Source organism: Populus nigra, chromosome 19 (genome assembly GCF_951802175.1).
Source record: "Populus nigra chromosome 19, ddPopNigr1.1, whole genome shotgun sequence".
Classification (NCBI taxonomy): domain Eukaryota; kingdom Viridiplantae; phylum Streptophyta; class Magnoliopsida; order Malpighiales; family Salicaceae; genus Populus; species Populus nigra.
Genome location: NC_084870.1, coordinates 6885907 through 6909670, shown reverse-complemented (window position 1 = coordinate 6909670; position 23764 = coordinate 6885907). Strand labels below are relative to the sequence as shown.

The window sequence follows — 23764 nt, the reverse complement described above, 5'->3', positions numbered from 1 at the left end:
AACGGCCGAGTGGTAGATATATAACTGCCGAACCACCATGCTTATCGACTCTTTCGTCCCACAGCTACCATGGCTACTCTTAGCTTCAATCCAACCAGAATTCCTCACAAAACCATCTCCAAAATCACTTCTTTCTCAAAACCCTCAGAGATACCTTTCCCTTTGTCTCTAAAACCCTCAAAAAACCACGTAATACCACTCCATTTCCAATCAAACATCATAACCAAACTCTCAGTTTCAACACAAGAAGAAGAAGTGGAGACTGAAAAGGAGGACTACGAAGAAGATGATCCAACTACAGAAATGGTCTATCTTGACCCGGAAACTGATCCAGATAGCATTGTAGAGTGGGAGTTGGATTTTTGTTCCAGGCCTATACTTGATGTCAGAGGCAAGAAAGTATGGGAGCTTGTTGTTTGTGATGATTCTTTGTCACTTCAATTCACAAAATACTTCCCGAACAATGTTATCAATAGTATCACTTTGAAGGATGCTATTGTATCCATTAGCGAGGATCTTGGTGTCCCCCTGCCTGAAAGAATCAGGTTCTTCAGGTGATCTTTTACGGTAGTTAATTTGTACATTATATATATCTGTTTCTGTTATATATTTACTAGCGCAAATACACACAGTGACACAGCTGCATAGGTGATTGTCTTTACTAAAAGTGGTACGTGACTGATGATAAGATTGTTTTTTGGTTTACAGGTCTCAGATGCAGACAATTATAACCAAAGCATGTAAAGAGATAGGTATAAAGCCTATTCCAAGTAAACGGGTAGGTATTGTTTTCCGTTCCTGTGTTACGAGTATGATTAATGAGGTGGTTTCAATCAAATGTCGGAATGGTCATTACCATCGAAGGTTAAATTTAGATGTTTTAATAGGTTTATTTATGCTTTAAACCTTTTATTTTAGCTGCCTTCCGAAAAGCATATTGGGCATATTACCAAGTTAGACGAGAGAAAATATCGCAGTTTTTTCGGTTGCTGATTGATGAGAAAGGAAATTTAGGGGGTTCTTAAGATAACTCAAAACCACAAACATGCCACACTACTGTCATGTACTTGTGTCATGGAGTGCATTGAGGATTCTCTAGCTTCTTCCACATTTTAGTTTGAAGTATGATTTGAGTTTTGGATTAGAACTTCTATGTTCTACAGTCACACCTTTGATAATTGATATGTTTTACAGTGTATATCACTACTTCTATGGCTCGAGGAGCGCTATGAGACTGTATATACGCGTCATCCTGGTTTCCAAAAGGGAGCTAAACCACTTCTGGCATTAGATAACCCTTTCCCGATGGAACTTCCAGACAATCTTTTTGGGGAGAAATGGGCATTCGTCCAATTACCTTACTCAGGTAGAAGTAACTAACTGTTGTTGTCAAATATAACACTGAGAATGCTATACTTTGGTCTCCATCCGACACATAAGATAAATCTGCCTTGCATATGAATGACATTTGTAAAGGTTATTTTAATTTAGTGTTGCAGACTGTCTATCGGGTCACAACTTTTACCGAAAGTACAAATTTTAAAAGTGGCATAGGCTATAAGAGCCATGCTTTCTGAAGCTAATAACATACTGCCAGCTTAGAAATACTGTATGTTTTGATTTGTTAGAAAGCCTGCTCTGTTCTTTGCTGATGTATTTTCCTGCTTTCAGCTGTCCGAGAGGAAATTGCATCATTAGAGACAAGTTTTTTTTTTGGTGCAAGTCTGGATTTGGATTTATTGGGAATTGAGATTGATGACAAGACAATGATACCTGGACTTGCTGTTGCATCTTCACGTGCTGAACCATTAGCAGGTCTACTCTCCCTCCAATTTCATCTTCTGTAGCCTCGGAAATGTTATTTCATGTAAATATTGGTATAGTCAAAGACCATATATTGAAATGATTCGTCTGGTTATGTCCTATTAATACCATGTGCATTCTAATTCTGTCGTGGCGTGGGAAACTTGATCCTCGTACAAGATACTGGGTTAAATTTTAAAAAATCACAGAAAAGGGAACATGGACTAGAAAGTTCTGAAATTCATGCACTCTTCGGATGCATGGACATTGGCTTTGTGGACAATCGTGCAAAACTCACTTCACCACGATCATAAAGCTGCTGCATATCTTAATCTTTTAAAATGCTCGTCGGATAAAACGACCTTCAGGGCATGGTGTCATTGATACAGTTAGCTTTCACTGGGCCCTAATCGCATTCGTGATATCCCTGCTGATGACATCTTAAGTGATAATCACATTGCTCTGCACCATCGTTCTTCTATAGGAAAGAAGCATGCTGTGCCTTTTCTTGTTTCTTAGTTTTGGGAAATAGCATCTCTACATGATTATGCACTTAAAGAATTGGAACTGAAATTGCTGTATCGACAGCAGATGCTTCCATAATTTTTGATGAATCCCAATGTATATCAAAATATACAAGAATCTGATTCCTGTGATGATTGTTACGAGCACTTATTATTCCTTGGGAAAAAAATGTGATTGCCATGAACACCGTTTATTTTTTAACAGACTTCCCCACTTCCATCTCCATGAAGTCCTGTCTTACTATCTTGTGGTCTTTTAGTGCATCTAATTGTAAGTCTGCCTTCTAGAACTTTGTGACGCTCGTATGACTGAGCCACCTATTCGGATCTTTTCGTTTGCTATTGCAGCGTGGATGAACGGGCTGGAAGTGTGCGCGATTGAAGCTGACACTTCTCGTGCTTGCTTGATTCTATCAGTTGGAATTGCAACCCGTTATGTTTATGCTACCTATAAGAAAACTCCTGTAACAACAGCTGAAGCTGAAGCCTGGGAAGCTGCAAAGAAGGCATGTGGAGGTTTACATTTTCTTGCCATCCAAAACGACTTGGATTCAGATGACTGTGTTGGATTTTGGCTTTTACTAGACTTGCCGCCTCCACCTGTATAATTACTCATTGTTTTGTCAAAAACCCTTTACAGTACTGTTAATGTTGTCAGGCTACGATCTGCAGAATATGAAAGCAATAGAAAGTCCCGATTTTTTGTTCCAGTTACATATTCATGCGTGTACAAAGTTAAGTGCTGCACTCTTACCAACGGAAAAGGTAGATGTAATGGAGAGGAGAGGAAATTGAGATGGAACGCCAAGAGTGAACAGCAGGGTTTGGTAACACAATACCTCTGATGTTACCAGTTTTTAATTAGTGCAGAAAAATCTGAGAGGATAAAAGTGGCTCTCTGATAAGAGTCTTAGTTAAGCAGTGCCCAAAAAAGTTTTCCCTGCAAGTTTTGTGAACAATGGGGTTGGCAAACCAGGGACTTGATTTCATAATACACATAATGCACCCATATATCTGCATCAGATAGAACAGAGTCTAGCACGGATTTATCACTTCCCTCTCATTATGGGAAGCAATGAAACCTTGACAGATTAAAATTGGAAAGAAAAAAGAAATAGATAACAAAAGGTCCGGAGCTTTGTAAACTCAACTACAGTTAACAAGGGCAATGCTACCTGCGGCGCACATGTAATGGATTAACAACCCAGCCAAGTTAATCTACAAGCCTGGCTAGATACAGAGTTCCAAGCACTGGGAAAGCAAGCTACATTTGAGCACATGAAGGGAGGGGGAAGGGAGGTTGGAAGGATAGCCCTCCGTCAAAATAATCACTATTTTTACAAAATAATTTCACGTAAATGTTAAAAGTACAAAATAATTTCACGTAAATGTTAAAAGCACCCTTGCGAACACTGCTTCGATGAAAAATCACCAGCCATATATGCAATCAGAAAATGCAACTGAAATCTCTGTGGTCCTTAGGAATGGACACTACCTCTTCAACTATAAAATGGGACGAGTATCTGGAGTCCAGATGCAATTGTCAATATTTGAAAACAAGTTCAGCTTTCATGTTTTGGACTTTTTTTGCTTTTGAGAAACAATGCGAACTGCTTGCTTCCCAAGTTTCAAGGTTTTCACTATACCATCATCTAGAGTAACAGATAACTTTGATGTGCCTTCAACAATGTCAGAGACGACTCCCTTGTGCCTGGGTCAAGAAGACATCGGACACTTTAAAGAAATATCAAGCCAAAGTTCAACCAAATTTCAAAAGAGTAGCAGGACATGAAGGACTCTAAGTTCTAATGCTCATGATCAACTCAATAAAGCAGTAAACAAGCAAGCTTATGACATAGAAGCTTGCACATGGATGGGGGTTCAGATAAATTATGGAATTTAAGGAGTGTTGGACCACCTAGGAATACTTCAAAACCAGTTTCAAAATTGATCCTCCCCGCCATCAGCTTCATTTTGTTTCTGTGATACAACAAACGTTGCCATGAACAAGCCACTTCTTACTTTAAAACAGGCTGAGATGGATGACAAAATGGAGTGGATTACTTGCGAAATATGATGCATGTACTCACTGGCAAATACTTTTTTATCCCTCACCCAAAAGAAAAAAAAAACAGAACACAAAAACTCACCATGAATTGTCAGATGGCTGATGAACTTCAACTCGTTTTCCAATAGCATCTTTACCCAATTTTTTCAATATCCAATTAGCTTCTGTCATTTCACTGTCTAGATGTGATGGTGGCATACCTTCATCTTCATTATACATCGTTTTCTCCATTAAGCTTGATGATCTCTTCCTTTTTGACCTTTGGCCCCTCATGTTACTCCTTTCTTCTTCATGCAGATGAATCAGAGAGCTCTGATTTTCAAGATTAGGTTTCTTAATCTTAAGCTTTAAAGAAAGTTTTGACTCCTTTGGTAATGAATGAAAAATGGGAGTGTCACCAGAATCACCATTGCTTTCTGTATGTGTATCAGGCCTGACCTCTGATTGCTTTCCCAAAGATAACTTGTCACTTCTTAAAGTAGGGACTTCACCACCTGCAGGCCTCACCACAGCCCTGCTTCCTTCAAGGCTCTTTTTAGCTGATGAAACACGGGCATGATCTAGGGGAACAGTTTCATATCCATCGGAATGACTCCCTCCATCAGATTTGGGATTGAAGTTTGAAGCTTCAGCTTTTACTTTTCCAAACTTAATCAAATTACCCTCTCTCCTTGCAAACTTAATCAAACCTCTTGTTTGCCCTGAGTGATCAACTGTATCTCCTGCAAATTGTAAAAATCACTCCTGTCAGTGAATTAGTAGGTAAAATGATAACATCCTCAATTTAATAAGGTCAATAACAACATATTAATAATTGCACTAAGAGCAGTTGAATGACACATGGATCACTTACTGTTGGAAGCCTTCAAATCTAGTTCACTTTGGCAGCTTTGAACATCAGATTTTGGAGGACTACTGACATTTATTTTTCGTGCACCTAGATTTATTACTAATCTCTTTGCCTTAACAGACTTAGATTTGCCGGCATGTTTTTCAGTATCATCCCCACTATCCACATCATGAGGCTTATTACTCTTGATTTTAAAAATGTTGGATGTCCTTTCTTCATCGCTCACCATCACCTCATCAACAAACTTGTGTTTCAAAACCCCTGGCTGACTGATTGAGCAAACCCCTTCAGTGTGATTCACAATACCAGCAACAGGAGAACAACTTTTATCAGATCCTCCTTTTGCTTGAGACTCCGAGTCATAATTCTTGCAATCATCCATATCATGTATGTAAGAATGAATGTCATGCTGATGTGGTTCTGACTTACTAATTGAAGCAGCATGACAACCTTTTTTCTTGGGATATTTTTTATTCCAATGTTTCTTTCCATGATCATTGCTCTTCTTTGGTGACTTGCCGACCATCCCTTTGAGAGAGAGATTTATAGAATGCCCAAAATCATTCCTTAGTGCCTCCGGACCATCTCCATCACCATCTGAATAAGGAGAGATAGAAAATATGTCTTCTTGGGCTGGCAACCCAGCAGCAGCTCTCAAGCTTGCAATTAAACCTCGATCAGCCTTATCTCGTCGCCTCCACAGCTCTTGAATAGCATCTTTGAGATCCTTTACCTGGTAGTATACATTTCTGGTGTAAGAAAAGAAGTTCTAACCAAACCATCCCAGCACACCACATCTAGGCAAGACTAGCCACATGTGTACACGCTTCAGAAAGAGATTTCCACAGTTAACAAACCTGATAGCATTCTCCACGACATGTGGCACATTGGTACTGGAGGTTTCCGTCTACTTGAAACTGAAGATATTTTTCATCACTGCAAAACATTTCTTTCAGAATAAGTTATCTCATTTCTCCAAGGTGTATATTACTTCCTATAAATAACTGCTCATGAAAAGCGCTATTAGATTTAGATATCCAATATCGACATCAAACAAGGATTTACATCCAAGAAAAGGCACATAACATTACCAAAGAAGCAACTGTGAAGCAGAATCCAATCCAGATTCATCATACCGGAATTGTCATAATTGTGAAAGGAAATAGCTCATAAAGAACAAGTTTCTGTTAAGATTATTGATAATTCCGAGAACATCTATCATCCTAATTTGCCATTAGCCCTGTATTTTGAGATGGGAAAGACAAACCTGATGCCATCACAATGACAGTGCACCCATCGCTGGCATATATCACAGCAAACCATTGGAGTTGATTCTGAATCTCTATAAACCTACAAGGTTTACCCAAGACATCTAATCAATTTCATTCATATTGTAAAGTATAAATTTCAAGTTACTAAACAAAATCATCTGGGACATTTTTTTTGGACCGATGATGAAGCATTTAAATATAATGATCGATCAATACAGTCTACAAGCAGTAGGTAATTAACATAGAACAGTTTTTTTTTTTTTAATGAAAAGTTTGTGACAACCCAAAGATAGCATGAAGTCGACAATACCTTCAAGCAAACAGGGCAATAATTTCCCTTCACAAATAATCTTCCACAAGCATCACAGCAAGTGTATCCCAGAAACCACCTGCATGTTTTAAAAACATATGATAGATGAACCTGCTAATAGTAAGAAATTAAGAAGACAACCCTGTTGAAAAGTACAATCACACTAGAATTATAAATGTAACTATTGCATGTCGATAAACAACTCTTCCCACTACCTACCAAAATCATGCTCCATTATTTCCTTTGGCTTCAATTACTTTGCATTCTAAAGATCAGTGAGGCAGTATAAATCAGAGATATCTATCAAAAGTGCATAAATCAAACAAATTCATCATCGATGCACCTGCAAGTAACAATCACTTTCCAAATTGCCACATATACTTAGATAAGGTGTCGCACTCAACGTATCAAATTGCAAGCATAATGGATTGGAGTGGGTAAGCATTCTCATTAACATTTATGGAGCTGAAAGGCATGCTTAAGAGAGATTGATACCAAAAATGACAAATTATTTATATATCAAGGTATTCCATGAGTCACAAAGCAATAAATATCTATATACATGCACAATATATGCATTTTTCACATTTTTGCAAGTAAGATCGGAAAACAAAATGATTAACTAAACATCAATTGTTAAAAAAAAACATATTTATGCGCTAAAACTAACTGTTGATAGCCATTACCTCACACTTAGTCCATTTCCTGGAACAGAAGATCCACAGCTGTGACACCTTGTATGTTTGGGGCACAAGTATGGTCCAGAGTTGACATTCTGCACTATGCAGGAATGTCTGTTAGTAGTGCCATTATAATCTAGATATGACACCCAAAAACAAGCAATTAACACATCACCTTGTGTGGAGGATGCTGGCAGTAACAGTGGTAAGCACCATCACACCTTTTGCAAAACACAAACTTATTTGGATCTCCAGTCTTTCGGCATACCTATGGACAGCAGAAGTTATAAAGTGTAAGAGCAATGATAAGGTATTAAAAACGATCTATGTGTCCAGAAAGCTTCCAGCACATGGAAACTACGCAGAACATAAATAAATCATCTGTTTTGAGAAGGACTTTAAGGAATAGAATAAACAGAACATTAGAATGAACTCACTCTAACTCTTAACATTTCATAGCCTTACAGTTGTCAAGAGATACAACATTCAGATGCACAGAAGCATAAAACGACATTCATGGCCAAGTAGGAAGGCCTCTTTGGAAACCTAGAATTTACCTACATTTCTTGCCTAAAAAAAGTAAGGATGCAACTTCATTAATTAATCAGCAGTGTATATCAATGAGCACCTCGCAAGTTTGGCAAGATGGACAGGTCCACGAACTCCAGTGAAATAAATCTGCCATGAATCAACCTATGAGAATAAACAAAAATACAGCAGCCTTCAGAGTTTTTAACCCAGTGAGTTTTACCTCTATGCCGAGCCCAAGTTTTCAAACAGCTCCTGTGGTACTTCTTGCCACAACTTTTGCATGGGAGCATCTTCCTTGCTCTCTCACTTCGTCCAGTTTCACCCACAAAGCATATCTGACAAAATGGACCTGCATCTTCTCCTGGAGTATCTTTTGAGGCAACCTGAATTAAACAAATGGTGGTGGTATTTAGCAAATGATATAGCATATGTCATCACAATAGCAGCCAAAAGTCATTTTACTCGATTTCCATAGCTCATCAACTGTGGATTTGTGCCTAAGGAAACATGCCAGTGCATCTAGATGAGAAAGTTTTAGTGCAATAAAAGGGTTCCAATACCACGCTGCCCGATAACAAAAAAATAATGAATAAGCTATAAGAATTCAAAAATTTCTTTTCAATCTCCTCAGGATTATAAATAAGCTAACGCAAATGATTAACAAAAATATTAGAATGAAAAACAGTTACGAGTAATCAGCGCTCAGAAAATGAGCGGATGCTGGTGATTGTTTTGAGTTTCAACTGTCTCAGACTTCCATGCTTTTTAATGTCTAAACAAATCCAAGATTAGGTCAGACTCAAAAACCCATCTCCAAATCCTCAAGAACAATTCAAAATCCAAACTAAACATTTCAGTCAAATTAACTACTTCTATTCTATTATTGAATTATATAGCTAGCATTTGGGAGAAGATAGTCATTTCATCATTTACCTCCAAATCACAAAAAAAAAAAAAAAATCAAAGTCGCAACTGCAGACGCCAAAAATCAGCTCAAATTCAATAAACTAGCTAATCCAGAACACCCCTGAATCCCAAATTCAACATAGGTATCCAATAAACCAAAATTTAACTAATACAAATTCTAGTGGCCAATCATGGGATTATCCTACACAATCACAATTCACACCATTCCCAAGAAAATAAAAAATTCAAAACCTTAACTAACCAAAATCATCCTCACATTAAATACCAAATTCATTCACAACAACCGAAAAAAAATATCTTACGGTATCACCAGACTCGACCTTCTTAGCATAATACTCGGCAGATGCCTTAGCAGCAGCAGCCTGCCTTTGAATAGCCACGCGCTTAGTCTGCGTCGAAAAAGCCTCCTCCCCCACACCACCATCACCTTCTCTATCTCTCGCCGAAACGACCTCTAGCGAATGCGTCGGGGGAATCGGAGTAGGCACAGGCACAACCTTAGGAACGGATACCAGGACAGTTCCTTCCCTGGAAGCCCTAATTCCCAGAGGATCCTTCAAAAACTCATCGATTCTCGCTACATCGAACAGGAAGTCGGCCTTTGGTTTCGTAGAGTGGAGATCTCGCGGAAACCCTAGGGAGCAAAAACAAATTCGGCGACTGCAAATTAGAGAGAGCCAAAACAAACAAGATATCGTATCAGTCGACCATGTAAAAAAGAGAGAGAACTCCCTCGCGAGAGAGACATAAAAGAGAAGAAAAGGTAAAGACAGAAGGGGGGTTCGGTGTTATTAGTAGTGAAGATAATACCACTACTGACCATGTAATTGGGCAAGCTACGTGAAAGGCCATATTGAGGAGTTTTGAGTATTTTTTTTGGAGAGAGAGAGAAGGGAGGGTTTAGAGGTTGTTCCTTTTTTTTTATTAATTAATTAGAATTTTGAGACGGGGGTTTTCTTTGTGGTTATTATTGAAAGTAAGAATTAGATTTTGGACTCGTTTTAGTGTTTTTTTTTTATTGAAAGTAAAAATTAATTAGATTTATGGTTATTGTTGAAAGTAAAAATTAAATTAGGATGGGAAAATAAAGAGGTTTTGTCAATCAATCTATGTATGATGATATTTTTATAACGGGAATCTTTTTTGTGGTTACTACAACATCCTGAATAATAAAAAGGAATTATAATAGTTAAATTATTATATTGTTTTTTAAATAGTGTAAACATAATTGTTTTTAATATGCACACCAGTAAAAAAAATTATTTTAGAGATCCTTTTGCATTTTAATATTAATATTCTTGGTTTTTTTAGAAAATTTTAATGAATGAAAAAAATAATTTTTAAATAATTTATTTGAAAATTTTAGTTTATATATAACACACACACACATATAAATGAATGATTTTTCTTTAACATAAAGGTCAGTTTAACTTTTTTATTTGAGATACAAAATTAGGAAACAAGAGATTAAAAAAAATAGTTTATTTATTTATTTTTGGTGCTTGTTTTGGTTATACCATTAGAGATGTTTTTACTGACAATAAATAATGTCATGTCATTTTGGAAAATTTGATGGGACTTTTTCTTTATTTTTTATAGATTACCCTGTTACACTGAGAAATTTGAAAATTTTAATAGAGTTTCACGTGAAGTTCTTTTTCAATTCAAACCCCTCTTCTTCTTTCTTCTTTTAATTTCATCATCAAACTTGTTTTAATAATACTCTAGGTTGCCTTTAAACTTATATTATAAAAACTTTCATACAATTTAATTTTAAATTTAGTAAAATAATGAGTTAGATTAATAGATTTTTTCTGTTGTTCTTGTTATTTTTTTTCTCAATCTCATATTTGTGTTTTTTTTTACCGGCATATCAGGTTATTTTTGGATTGACCGAGTTGATTGGATTGCGTTAGAATAACACCCACGCAGTTTAGTTTTAAACTTAAGTTAGATAATGGAATTGCCAAGTTGACTAGGTCACATAATTGCAACTCTCATGTGAATTAATTTTAAAACCATGCTAGGTAAGAAGTTGAGTTAAATTTGATCTTTATTTTTTTTATTGTTATTTGTTTTATCTAGGATAATTTTTTATATATCTTTTTTACAATTTCATCCTTGTTGGGTTTTTTTTTATCAAATTTAACTCTTATTCTTTTTGTTGCTATCGTTTTTGCCTTGACAAGATTTTAAAATTGATATTTTTTTCATAATTTCAAAATTAAATTGGTTGGGAACCACGCTTCTTGATTGAACCTGGGTTAAAGATTTCAAGGGTTGTGAGTTTTAGATATTAAACCATGTTTTGAAGGTTTGCCTGTATTTGCTAGTTTTTTTTCTTTTTCTAAGCTTTTATATATATATATATATATATATATATATATGATTTTTGTTTTATTATTTTTTATAATTTATTTTTTATGAGGTTAATTTTGGATTCCTAACGAGGATCATTAGCTTAAAAAGTTGACGTGAGTTGACTTTTATTTTTTCATCTCTCTTTTTTTAAAAAAAAATATGATTTATTTTAATTTTATCATTCAATATTTGATGTATTCGTGTTTTTTTTCTTTTATTTCTTATTGGGCTATCATGATCTTGTGCCCATGATAGCAGGGTTAGCGGGTTAACTCGAGTTGACTTAAATTTTTTTATTAATTTTTTTTTATTTTTGTACTTCAAAATTTAGTTGTTTGATAATTGAACTTTATGATTTTATTCAGTTTGCTTTTAGATGCAGTTACCCTAATATCACGATCGAGTTTGAGATTTTGCGTATTGACTTGAGTGAGCTTGGATCAAGTTTTGTCAATTTTTTTTAAATTTCCGTCCTTCAATATTTTATTTGATAGAAATTAAACTTTAGTTTTTTTATTCATTTTGCTTTTCATAGAATTATCATGTTTTCATTGATTTATTAAAAATTAGTTTTTAGATTGTCTTTTGTTTTCTTTTCCATAAAATTATCTTAATTTTATGCCTATAATTATGGATCTTGTAGGTTAACTTATTTTAAATGAGGTTTTATTTATTTATTTATTTAATTTTAATTTTTAATATTAAGTTGGTTAAGTAATTGGTTTTTTTCTTAACATAAATTTTTTATCTTAAAAAAAAAATTGGCCAATCATGGCACAACACGGGCCAAAAATCTATCATGACCTAAACGTGACAAATCCCTCTAAAAACACCCTCGTGATCCAGCATGTTTTGAAGCTTTTCATCTTGTATGCTTTTATAAATTGTTTAAAGTACGGATGAGGTGTGAGATCGATCATACAACTAATTAGTTGGTGTTTGTTCTTACGGTGGATCTTTGTTTTTTTTTTTTAAGTTTGATATTCTTGTTTTAAATTTATTTAATGTATTAATATTAAAAATAAAATTTAAATAATAATAATAAAATATTTTTAAAACATAATTTTAAATAAAAAATATTTTAAAAAGCAATTATTACTACAATATAAAATAACACTTTCTTGTAATTACTAACGGTATTTGCAGTTTTACTTAACCAGAACTTAAAAGACACAATTATTGAAAAATATTAAAATATTATATATTTTAAATGTGGTAACATTTTTTTCTGTGTTTTAAAAAAATATACTTCACACAGTCTTGTCTATATATTTGATTTCACTTTACATATTTAAATAATACGTGAGAAATTTGCAAACTCAATCACTGAAAAAAGTTTGAAATATCATAGATTTGTTATTATGATTATTTCAATGCTTAAAGTGCCTTTATAATTTATGTATTTTTTTTACGACCATTCATGCATCTTCGCCTTCTCCAATAAGCATCATGGTTATATATATATCAGAGTCTCTTTTTGTTTTTTAAATCCATGATAAAAAAATTAAACAAATTAAATTAAAATTAGATTTTTTTTTGTTAACAATCCAATACATGGATCCAGAAACTGGAAAAAAAAAACTAGGAAATTTCTAAACAAATCCAGCCACAATCGACAGTCTTCCATCCTTTTCACTATTAGCCCAACAATCCACAGCTCCACCACCAACAACAGTTGCTTTCACAAGCAACAACAATAGCCACTGCCCATAGGCAACAACAACAACAACAACAACATGCTCCATGATAGTAAGTTTCTCTTCGTAAGCATATGATCTTGATGGGGACCTGGTTCTGGTTGTAATTAACTGATGACTTCTGGCAGATAAGATGGACAACAAAAGTACTGTAGCTAATCTTGCCTGAGAAATTGCATGCTGATGTTTTTCTTAAGCATAATTCACAGATTGATTCACACTCTTAACCAGCCCTACTGCTGTTATTTTTTCTTTTCATGCAAATGATGCCCTTTCTCTACATGGGTTCTATTTTTTGGATTCGAGCTGCAGCGTAGGTTCATTTACTGTTCGGACGTGATCCTTGAAAGCTGAAACTAATTCTAGTGTATCCACTCAGGGCTCTGCTGGTGTAAGCGGTAACATGCTGCACCGTATACCATAGGCAACAGAGAAAAGGAAGCCTACCCCTAAATCATAGCTACTCAACAGTCCCACTGTTTTTTGTCAGCGGGAAGGTTAGCATTTGATATGGTCACTAGTGATCTGTATGGATTGCAAAAAATTGAGGATTTAGCTGGTATGCACAGAGCCCAACATGGGATTTTGTTGGCCCAAAGCAGAATCTCGTTAGCTACACAGGCCTACGCTGTTGGATCTTTCCTCGGGGTATGCAGAATAAGGCAATTCTCAGGATGCAATCGGCAAATGAACATGTTCTATACATGTTCGTTACGCGAGCTCCACGCCACCAAGGAGCAACGGGACTAGAGGCTTTTGGTTAACTCTATCAACAAATATAGTCTTGCCCAGAAGCTCATCAGTGCAGTTTACCGAGGCAGGAGAATCCTAATAGCTGGGAAGGCTAGAATGCCCATGCTTCGGCACCAGCACAATGTCGATGTCCATTAGGATTATTGGATTTGCCCATATGGCCATCGGCTTAGTAATGGCACCATAGCAACCCACTATTAGCTCTACTAGGAAGCAAAGAGTAGAAGCAAAGTCTATGCAATGACATCTGTTAGTTGATGTGACGCAGAAATGCATAGCATAGCCATTAAAGAAGTCTTGATTTAAGTTATTCATCGGCGAAAAAACAAAATGTCTCCAGTAAATTATGCAGTCTACGTAGTCTGATATGGCAGGAAATGACTTCTTTTACTAGAGAATACGGCATGGTACGATGGTAAGATGATACATTATGAACCTTAGCAAGCTCTTAAAACACATGGTATAATTATTCCATTTTTTCTTATCTCATTAAGTGAATAATCATAGATTACATTCTACCTTTCCATCTGCATGATTTCTTTCCTTTCTACCAGCTCTATCTACAACTATTCTGCTTCTTTCCTACAATTAGTGTCCTAAATTTTAGAACTCTCTCTCTAGAGATTTACATGATGGAAAACTCATCATCCACACCATCTAATTCTCCCTTAAGACTATGTTGTTGGATGATCAAAACAGAGGTTGTGTGTGAGGAATCAGACCCTGAAAGAACATCCCCTATAGGGCCTAATTCCGGACATTGCTGCCAGTCATTCATGCCGATTGTCAATATCGAGTCCACCCTCCCACCACGCCCTACTATTATTAGCCCATACTGTCCTTCCAATGATCTCAGAGTAGTATAGGTCTCGGCTGAATTGGCAACATGCTTCTCGCTATAGGAAACATGCCCCCCAGCGATGTGTCTCTCATAGAATTGAGCAAAACTCTCATCGTCAAGCTTCATCTCTTCTTCCTGCTTAGCAGCATTTATCCTATAATTGCCAGCTCTTCTCGAGGTAGTCACTGAATCACTATCAAGTAGGAATCTTATCACCGTGAGTTTTACTCCAGGATGTCGTGCAACACGACCTGCATAAGCTAGTGCTTCTCTGTCATCTTTGCCACCAAAGAAGATGACTGCTACTTGGAAAGAGCTTACTGACTTTGATATTTTCTCTACCAACCCATAACCTCGGTCCACAAGAATCCCCACTGAACATGGTGCATTCCGGAGCACCTAATTGAAACCAAAACCATAGTTAAGCCATATATTGGCATTATGGTTGATAATTTTTCACATACAAGTTGCACGAATGCAGAAATTAGATAAGTGATGCATGATTTGTGATGCTAAATCGTGAGTCAGTTCCTGGCTGCGGATGAAAGACAAATTTTTGGTTATATGTAATTAGTAATAAAAGAAAAAAATATAATCAAAACGTCTGCGGTTTTTTTTTTTATTAAAGGTTATTGATTAGTGATAATTACCTTACGGTTCACATATCTGAACCCAGGATTACCCCCATCCAATGTCCCATTTGCATGCCGGTTCTTGTGAAATGGCAATATGATGAGGGAGATCATCAAGTCCTCTGCTAAATTGCAGATATCTTTGGCCATGCCATCGAATGTTGAGAGAGCAAGCATTCGTCTGAGTGTTATACCGTTGCCATTTTCCTCTACATAAGCTTGGACTGCAGTAGAGATCTGATCTCTCATCTCGGTTACATCCTTGTCCATCACGGTCACAGTGTCCATTCCTTCTTGAACCAGTGTAGAAGCTATTTGATCTGTGAGTTCAACCATGTCGGTAAGATAAACCAGAATTCCTGGATCTGATGCCCCTTGAGAAATTTCCATGAAGTTGATGGTTGAAAGCACGTTATGCACTCCTTGAATACATAGCAGGATCCGAAGCTCATTAGAGGGGTCGAGCCACTCAAGAGCCACTCGTTGCGTAGGTGCACGTTTCCTCGCACGTTTTATGATTTGGGACACAACTAATGGGGTGGGTAGAACCGAAAGGAAGATCACAATAATGATTGAAATGCTAGTCGTAGTAGTTGTTATGTTTAACTGCAATCAATTTAACAAAATGAATACAATATTAGAAACGAGTTAACATAACTTTCCATTGCTAAATTGCATTGAATGCGTGAATGCATGATATGTTCAATAACGCTGCAACTGACATGAACTTACCAAAACCATTGTTTTCCAAATCTTGGTATTGCTAAACTTAATTGTTTTGCAATATTATTCAGATTGAAAGTTTTTTGCCTCAAAGCACAGCTGGAAAATCAATGGACTTCATCTTGTGGGGCATAAACTACTACGTTTTGGCTGCCTTTTGTCACCTAAAATCCTCATCGATGCTTTTATAAAAAACGAAGGCCTTTCATGACATTTTTAACTGTCAATTATCTACTTGGAAATCAGTAATCAACATATTTCAAACTTAAGTGTCATGGTTAGTAACCAGTCATCTACGTCGTTTGAAAAAGCAAAAACTGAAGAAGAACGTAACAGAATCGATATAGTGAGAAGCAGGGAACCTACCAGGATTCCAATAACTGCAAGAAATACATGAAAGTGGCCTTTTGCAGTTAAAAGGAGACCGAGTTCAGCAGATTCACGCTGATGAAAACCTAACATCGCCCCGCATACGACCGTTCCAATCACTTTGCCAAATATTGTGATGAATACAAGGACCAAAAACCTTCCCCATGTTCCCCAATGGCTAGCTTCAAATTTGCTGAAATCAGCATGAAACCCCATCCAAAAGAAGAACACTGGGTAGAAAATGGTAGGTAATAGGTAGTTGATTTTGCCAACTGCCCATTTTGATACTCTCCCCTCACTCGGTAAGAAAACTCCAGCCACGAATGCGCTGAGAATGGGACTGTATCCATAAATCGGGGCACCGCTGCAAACAAATGCCATATAGGCAACGGAAAGCACCAAGTGGGAACCTTTCATGGGTTTCCCTTCAGGGTTTTCGTTGTTCACCCAGTTCATAAAGATGGGTGAAACTGTGGCCGTGAAAATTATTTGGAGCAGCAAAGCAGCAGCCATAGTTAAGGTCATTCTAATGTTTGCAGCAATATCGTTAACTGTGACAGCGGTTGGGAAAAAAAGATATCCGATGGAGACGAGAAGCACGGATATCATGTCAGAGTGCATTCCTGCTGCAATTACAAGTTTTCCTATATCTGACTTGCCTATTTTGAGACTGGTTATAAGGCGAGTTAGTATATGGGAGGAACTGCCAGAGAGAGTGGTGGAGAGGGAAAGAGTGAAACCAATGGTAGGGTGCTGATAATAGTGCAGCAATGGGGTTAGGCTGCAAGCTAAAATGATTGTGGGCACCATTCCAGCATAGGCTACCATAGCATTTCTTGATGGTGCTTTAAAGATTACATATGGATCCATTTCCATTCCCAGCACAAACATGTAACATATCATACCAAATTCAGCAATAGAATTTAATATGTCGATAAATTGTTCATCGAAAGCATGGCGTATCAAACTTATGTTGCCAAGAACCAGGCCCACCTGCGGCCAATAAAGATTACACACAAGAAATACCATCTCAATAACAAAATCAAGCTTCTTAATTGGAAATAGTTGTAACGTATTTATTGAACGGAAGAAAGAGAGGGGTAGGAGAGAAACCTACAGCAATATCAGAAGCTATGCGTGGTTGGGATAGAGGCTTTAGAAGCTGGTGTGAGAGGTTGCTGAAAACAAATGCTAAGCCGATGGAAATCACCTTTCCTGCTGCATTTTTTACCGTATACGAAATGAAATCAGGGCAAGCTGGAGCTGAGCCATTAACTGCGTGAACGCTTTCCATTCCCTACGTCTTTGCTTCTCTCTCTCTGTCTCTCTCTCTCTCTTTCTTTATTATCCCCCCTCCTCCTGAATTGCAGAGGGCTGTTTGCAAACGAAACCTTTCTATTTTTCACGGAGTGCACCATTTTTTTTCGTCTATTGGTTTTTTTGAGTTGAATGGCTATAATTGATTGCCTGCTAGGAGGAGAAAATGGGGGAGTAATTTCAGGAAATTAAGCCATCTAAGTGGGGTGATGTTCTGGAGTAAATCAAATCACATGTCGAGCTCTAAATCAGGATATTATCATCATGAATTAAAAAATAAGTGCAGTGATCCAATAAGTATTATGGTAAATGCCTCGAGACAAAGTCATTAATTTATTGGCTGATAAAATATTAGAAAATTATTATCATTAAATGGACTAATCAAACATGTAAATTTTCTAGGACAACAAAATAAACAGAAAAATAAGAAGAGAAACTTCACATTTTCCTTTACTTTTTTGTATGGTCGATTTCCATTACATCCTAGAAATAGAACATAACAATCGGCCTAATGAAGCTCAACATGGTTTGCAGGTTAAGGACTTCGATAAAATCAGCTAATCATTGAAACAGAATAACAAGTACAAGAAGAGATGCCACGGAGCCTATGACATAACAGAGGAGAAGTAAGAAATAAACAAGATACATGACTGGTTGAGGCCTTAAGAATATCTCAATGTCTTTTGTCTCTGTGTAACAATCAATCAGATATAATTTACCATGTAATAGTTATTACATGATTCCTTTTTACTAACAACCGATCAACTTTTCTTGCAGGTAAGTCTTGGCATGCTTCGCTTGGAGAATAAATAAAGCATTGCCCGATGCTTTCCTTTCTCTCCCGGTATCCAAAATCTTGGACGTTTGCTATTCGTTTATTCACTCAGACATATCAGTTACTATTTAATTTAACTTAATTTTGCAACTGTGACATTTTCTCTTTCCTTTTGCTTAAGGGCAACTTTTCTGAACAACAGAGATAACCAGACCAGCCACCAATGGTCTGGAATGTCATGTCATCGACTTTTGGATCCATTTTAGTCAAACTTCATGCTAAAAAGTGATCTGTAGATTTTATTCACCAGTTCACTCCATCCCTTCTGCCATCTATGACTTAGTTGTAATCGAATTGAATTTGGATTCAAGCAATATCGGAGGAAAGTGACGGTTCATATACACAACAACGACAAGGTTTTTACGGTAAGCCGATACTTTGGCTAACAGACAGAATTTGTGTGGTAAAGATAGATTGGAACCTATCAGAGGTAGCTAGCTTGCTTCTACCAAAAGATGTTCTCAATATTCACGTCTTCACACGCGTGCAAAACCTTGCAGCATAAAAAGCAACCATACGCGCACAGAAGGAAAGTTTTTCGGTGCATGATTTGCTGCCCCCATATATGATAGGCAGGAAATTAATGAAAAACATCAACATGAGAGAGTCGATCATGGAATGGTGGAATGGTGGGTGGGGAGGGGGGAGAACACAAGCCACTTGAAGATGGCTGGTTAGATGCTTGGAAAAGGGTCGAGAGGATTGCCAAACATAAAATACTATAGGTCATAAAACTAAGACAGACCCGTGCGCACCATTTTGATCCATTTTTCAATTTCTAAGATAATCATAGAGCAGTATAAAGAAAAAAGAAGAAACCATTCTTCCCTTTTATTTTTCTGACAGTCGACTTGTATTCACACAATTATAAGCAATAAACAACCTTTTAAAAAAATGTCATTGGAAAGAGAGTGAGTTCCTCTGGACCTGTTGCAACTTTCACACAATTAAAAGCAAGAAACAACCTTAGAAGCGTGCATGCTTCTATCCGATAGAGTTGTTTTTGGATGCTGGATCTTGGCTAGAAGAGCTCTGTCAGATCACATTTTTAGCCATTTTGGCTTGACGGGCTTTTTCCCAGCAGCCTTGGGCTCTTGTGGTACCGGAGGAGGAGCTGTTCTTACAGGTTCCAGTGCAGTCTGGACCGGCTCTGCTGGCTCAGGCACAACATCCAAACCTTTCAAAGACATAACCTCTTCTTGGAGGAAGGGACCAGAACTGAAAGCTGCACTGTCCTCTCCATTTGGCTTATCGTATGAAAAATACACGATTGCACCAGGAATCAGACCGGCCGAGTAAAAATCCTGTGACAAGTCTTTGATTTGCTTCTTTGGAGGAGTAGTATACAAGTAAAAAGGTACTTCTGGCTGAGCAAGCACTCTTGAGAGAAGATCAAATAAGCTCTGAATCTTTTCAGATGGATGAAATACCACCTCCAATGTATGATTATCAGGAAAACGAATCCTAATTGCAGTTCTTGTTATTCTTGACCTGCGAGCAGCTTCTTCTGCTTCTCGAATCTTTTCTGTCTTTAAATATTTATCTTCCTTCTTTGTCGGCAGAAGTCGATAATAATCCTCTGTAGTGAACTCATAAAAATCATCTGTATCCTCATCATTGGACGCTTGAGACAGCGACGAGGAGATTACCGATGTTTCAAACACATGGAGATCATGCCCGAACTTCTCTTTAGCAGCTGCAAACTTGGCCTTAGCAGCTTCAGCTTCCATGACATCAACTATGGTAAGTCTCCTTCTCTTTAGATGCAAAGGGGAAGAACAACCCACGATCATCAGTGCATTCAGGGAACCCAATACAGAGAGAGAGTCTTGACCAATATAGACCCACTGTTACTTTAAGCTCCTATTGGCAAAAAAAAAAAGGATTAAAAAAGATGAAACCATTTTCTTTCGCAGACTTGATTCAGTAAGAAAACTAATACAGTACAGAATTAACAGAATTTGATGCGTATATGGAAAGACAGAACCTTGTACGATGAAATTTCAAGCAAGCAACAACAAAACAAAACAGGACAATGTTGGAGCATTACAAGAACAATGAAGCTTAACAGAAAGCACATGCAACCATGCCAGAAAGTATAATCCCTAAAATCCTAATCTCAAGAATTGAAAGCCAGATCAAGAATTTAAATATTGGAATCTCGAATCAAACCACAGTTTGAGACCCTAACAGTAATCGTTAACAAAAATCCATGATCAATTAACCTACAAGTAGACGATTATCCAGTTAGAGATCGATTTGGGAGTGAGATCAATTTACCTGTTGAAACCAGATTTCGACTTTGCTGCTTGGAGAAGAGAGAGAAGTGCTTCCTTCTTTTTGCGTGTCAGGAGAAAGAAGCTTGCGAGGACGAGATGCGGAATGGATTGCTGGATTCCTTCCAGTTGGTAAAATCTCCGAATTAGACCGAGAGTGTAATGAATGTCTGGGGAGGATAACCGGCTTTCCAGGTTTCCTTTTCCTTTTCGCGTAAAACAAAACAGTGTTTTTCTTTTACAAAACTAATTTGAAAAAAATAATTGAGGATTTGAGTTCAATTGTCCATAAAAATTATTGTTATTGAACAAGTATCCTTGGTGATATTTTTATTTAATCATGTTAGAATATATAAATGCATTTTCTATCACATAAAAAAATAAATATAAATCAAATAAAAAATTATCAAAATGAAAGTGGAGAACACTTTAACCTCGAAATTAGCAATTCTACAAATCAATCACCCTCGTATTTTTTATGAGAAAATTTATGATCCTCGAAATATAACTACTTGTTTTTATTTAATTAAAAAAATAAATATAAAAATTTAAGAGAAATATGAGAGAGGATTTAAAAATATATTAAATTATTATTATTATTATATCTATTTATTCGTTGAGTAAATTTTTCTACAACAGTGTTAGTTGGTAAATTATTTGGACATCCAAATCAAATTAAAAATTTATATTTATATGCGAATATCATCTCATTATTAGCAGAAGGCCGTTCTAGTGATTGAACATCCAGTTATTTTATTATTTATATAAAAAATAATTTATATTATATAGTAAAAATGAAGAGTCTATGTTCCTATAATAACACGTGGCATTCTTTATATGAAGGTTTTTTAAGTTTATCTTATATATGGCGTTTCGACAATAAGGTTTTTTATTTTTTTAAAAAAAAAAACTTTCTTATGACAAGGGAGAAAAAATGAGAAGTCTTACCAATATTTTATAAGAAAAATAAGATAATCTTTTAATTATTTTTATTTGTTAACGTCTCTTAATAATACTAATTATGAACGCATTATAGACATAGAAAAATGAGAATCAACTTTTAAAGTGGATTTTATAATTAATACATTTAAAAGAAAACAATAAAAAAATATAATTTAAAGTAAGATAAAATTTTATTTTATTTTTAAAAAATACAGCCACAGTACAAATACCAACAAAATCTAAAGAGCCTGGCCCAGAGGCCCGAACATTAAAAAAAAAATGATTATAATAACAGAAGAAGGAAGAGGAACAGCTGTCGTTCTGGCTGAGGTGAAAAGAAAGAAAGAGAAGAGACAGATGTAGAAACAGGAGTGGAGCTAGGAGTTTTAGTTTGAAAAGTTCAAATTAGAGAACCTGCCCCTGCCAGCCCCTTCATTCCGCCGCCCGTGCCTAGAAACCAAGAGGATAGAGACAGAAATAAAAAAAAGATAAATTGAAGAAAAGAAGGATGGGTTGCTTGAGCACCACAATGGCTTCAACTCTACAAGCAACAGACTAGGAGGAAGTAACAATTCACGTGGAGCAAGAGTTTATGATTAAAAGGTTTATTTATTTTATAGTTTTTGGTTTAAGTCATGTAATTGTTAATATAATAGTTATTAAAAATTTATATGGTCATTAATTTCAGAGCCTGTAGAATTAATTGAGATATGTGTAAACTAACTCAACACCTATGTTAATATATAAAAAAAACACTAAAAAAAAAGACTTATTAAGATGAATTTAATAATAACAAGAAATGTCGTCGTTAAAGCTACACCGACACCACATGCGTAGTTTCACACATTAGCACTTGTAATGCACTCACTTGTAATGCACTCACGTGTCAAGCAATTTTATCCAAAAAAAAGTTGATAATCCTTTTTTTTTTAATAAAGTCATTGATTCTTCAATCACTTTTTAAGTGTATTTGAAATTATAGTAGTGATGGTAGTTTAAAGTGTTTTTTATTTATAAATACATTAAAATAAAATTATTTTATTTTTAAAAAATTATTTTTTATATTAGTACATCAAACGATCTAAAAACATATAATTTTTTTTCATTTTAAAAAAAAATATTCAAAATTTAAGATAACACGATTTACACCGTGTTCCCAAACGACCCATGTCGCTTATGCCAGTATCGCAAGGAGCACACCTAATTCTTTGTTCTACAAGCTATAGATTATGATTGAGAATGCGATGCAAACTGTATTTTCAAAAAAAAAAAAAAATAATTTTTTTTTATGTTTTCAAATTGTTTTGATGTATTGATAACAAAAATAATTTTTAAAAAATAAAAAAAAAATCATTTTAATACATTTCTAAGCAAAAAGTACTTTAAACTACTACTGCCATCACAATCTCAAATAAGCTCAAGTGCACAAATTGTACATACACTCATTATAGCCTCCTGCATAATAATAATATATTTTATTTAATAATATATTAAAATAATATTTTTTTATTTTTTATATTATTACATCAATTTTTTTTTTCAAAAATACAGTTAACTTGTAATAATAGCCAGAATATATATGCTCTTTAAATTGAAGCAGAAGATTCAACTTTATCAAAATATTTTTAGAGGGTTATATTGGAGGAAATGCTAACGGTATAGGGATATAAAATTGGGACTTGTTAGATTCCCTAACAGCAACGAGTCAATAACAGAAAATCCGAACAACGTCCAGGTCTCAGGGGAAATTATAATTATAAATTATAAAAGAAACCGAAAGAGCTAGGGTTCTTGAGCAGTGGCAATCAATGTTTCCCATACTCAAATTATCGTTCAGTTTTGCGGTGCCTTTTTGCATTCTAATTATCTAACTTTATTTCTTTCAATTTCATCAAATTAAGCTACATAAATATTATTTTATGTTTTCATCTTTTATTATCTCATGTGTGCAAAGTGCCAAAAAATAATTTAAAGTTAAATTAAAAATCAATATTATAAAACATAATTAAACAAAGCTAACAAAAATTAAACTAACAGGGATTAAATTTAACACG

At 35.6% G+C, this 23764-nt stretch overlaps 4 protein-coding genes across 6 annotated transcripts; 1 reads left to right on the top strand and 3 right to left on the bottom strand.

Annotated features, from left to right (window-relative positions):
* Window positions 1–59: 59 nt before the first annotated feature.
* LOC133680248 (protein TAB2 homolog, chloroplastic-like) lies at window positions 60–3035 on the top strand. Its single transcript, XM_062103060.1, has 5 exons — window positions 60–554; window positions 709–778; window positions 1195–1366; window positions 1672–1815; window positions 2676–3035. Exons 1-5 carry the CDS (start codon window positions 70–72, stop codon window positions 2933–2935), a joined length of 1131 nt encoding a protein of 376 aa, XP_061959044.1. The 5' UTR covers window positions 60–69; the 3' UTR covers window positions 2936–3035.
* Window positions 3036–3424: 389 nt separating this feature from the next.
* On the bottom strand, window positions 3425–9882 carry LOC133680246 (uncharacterized). 3 transcript variants are annotated; one of them, XM_062103057.1, is made up of 12 exons: window positions 9785–9882; window positions 9267–9624; window positions 8258–8420; window positions 8135–8184; window positions 7682–7774; window positions 7513–7601; window positions 6827–6905; window positions 6513–6595; window positions 6103–6181; window positions 5249–5978; window positions 4478–5117; window positions 3425–4038 (listed from the first exon to the last, which is right to left on the bottom strand). In XM_062103057.1, the coding sequence occupies exons 1-12, from the start codon at window positions 9814–9816 to the stop codon at window positions 3897–3899; spliced, it is 2538 nt and encodes an 845-aa protein (XP_061959041.1). In that variant the 5' UTR covers window positions 9817–9882; the 3' UTR covers window positions 3425–3896. The 3 variants fall into 3 exon arrangements, with proteins under 3 accessions (XP_061959041.1, XP_061959042.1, XP_061959043.1); XM_062103058.1 differs by having other exon boundaries at window positions 9285–9624; XM_062103059.1 differs by lacking the exon at window positions 3425–4038 and adding an exon at window positions 4074–4307.
* Window positions 9883–14218: 4336 nt separating this feature from the next.
* On the bottom strand, window positions 14219–18345 carry LOC133679099 (cation/H(+) antiporter 28). Its single transcript, XM_062101608.1, has 4 exons — window positions 17458–18345; window positions 16338–17333; window positions 15267–15854; window positions 14219–15015 (listed from the first exon to the last, which is right to left on the bottom strand). Exons 1-4 carry the CDS (start codon window positions 17632–17634, stop codon window positions 14401–14403), a joined length of 2376 nt encoding a protein of 791 aa, XP_061957592.1. The 5' UTR covers window positions 17635–18345; the 3' UTR covers window positions 14219–14400.
* A 947-nt stretch (window positions 18346–19292) lies between these two features.
* LOC133679246 (plant UBX domain-containing protein 1-like) lies at window positions 19293–20971 on the bottom strand. The gene is made up of 2 exons (XM_062101787.1): window positions 20773–20971; window positions 19293–20355 (listed from the first exon to the last, which is right to left on the bottom strand). The coding sequence occupies exon 2, from the start codon at window positions 20283–20285 to the stop codon at window positions 19533–19535; it is 753 nt and encodes a 250-aa protein (XP_061957771.1). The 5' UTR covers window positions 20286–20355; window positions 20773–20971; the 3' UTR covers window positions 19293–19532.
* Window positions 20972–23764: the final 2793 nt, after the last annotated feature.

Coding starts and splice junctions, on each gene's coding strand:
- LOC133680248 (XM_062103060.1), top strand. CDS start 70: ATGGCTACTCTTAGCTTCAATCCAACCAGAATTCCTCACAAAACCATC. Junction 555..708: donor GAAAGAATCAGGTTCTTCAG/GTGATCTTTTAC, acceptor TTTGGTTTACAG/GTCTCAGATGCAGACAATTA. Junction 779..1,194: donor AGCCTATTCCAAGTAAACGG/GTAGGTATTGTT, acceptor TATGTTTTACAG/TGTATATCACTACTTCTATG.
- LOC133680246 (XM_062103057.1), bottom strand. CDS start 9,816: ATGGCCTTTCACGTAGCTTGCCCAATTACATG. Junction 5,118..5,248: donor AGATTTGAAGGCTTCCAACA/GTAAGTGATCCA, acceptor TACAATTTGCAG/GAGATACAGTTGATCACTCA. Junction 4,039..4,477: donor CAGCCATCTGACAATTCATG/GTGAGTTTTTGT, acceptor TTCTTGACCCAG/GCACAAGGGAGTCGTCTCTG.
- LOC133679099 (XM_062101608.1), bottom strand. CDS start 17,634: ATGGAAAGCGTTCACGCAGTTAATGGCTCAGCTCCAGCTTGCCCTGAT. Junction 17,334..17,457: donor GCATAGCTTCTGATATTGCT/GTAGGTTTCTCT, acceptor TATTGGCCGCAG/GTGGGCCTGGTTCTTGGCAA. Junction 15,855..16,337: donor TTGCAGTTATTGGAATCCTG/GTAGGTTCCCTG, acceptor AATTGATTGCAG/TTAAACATAACAACTACTAC.
- LOC133679246 (XM_062101787.1), bottom strand. CDS start 20,285: ATGATCGTGGGTTGTTCTTCCCCTTTGCATCTAAAGAGAAGGAGACTT.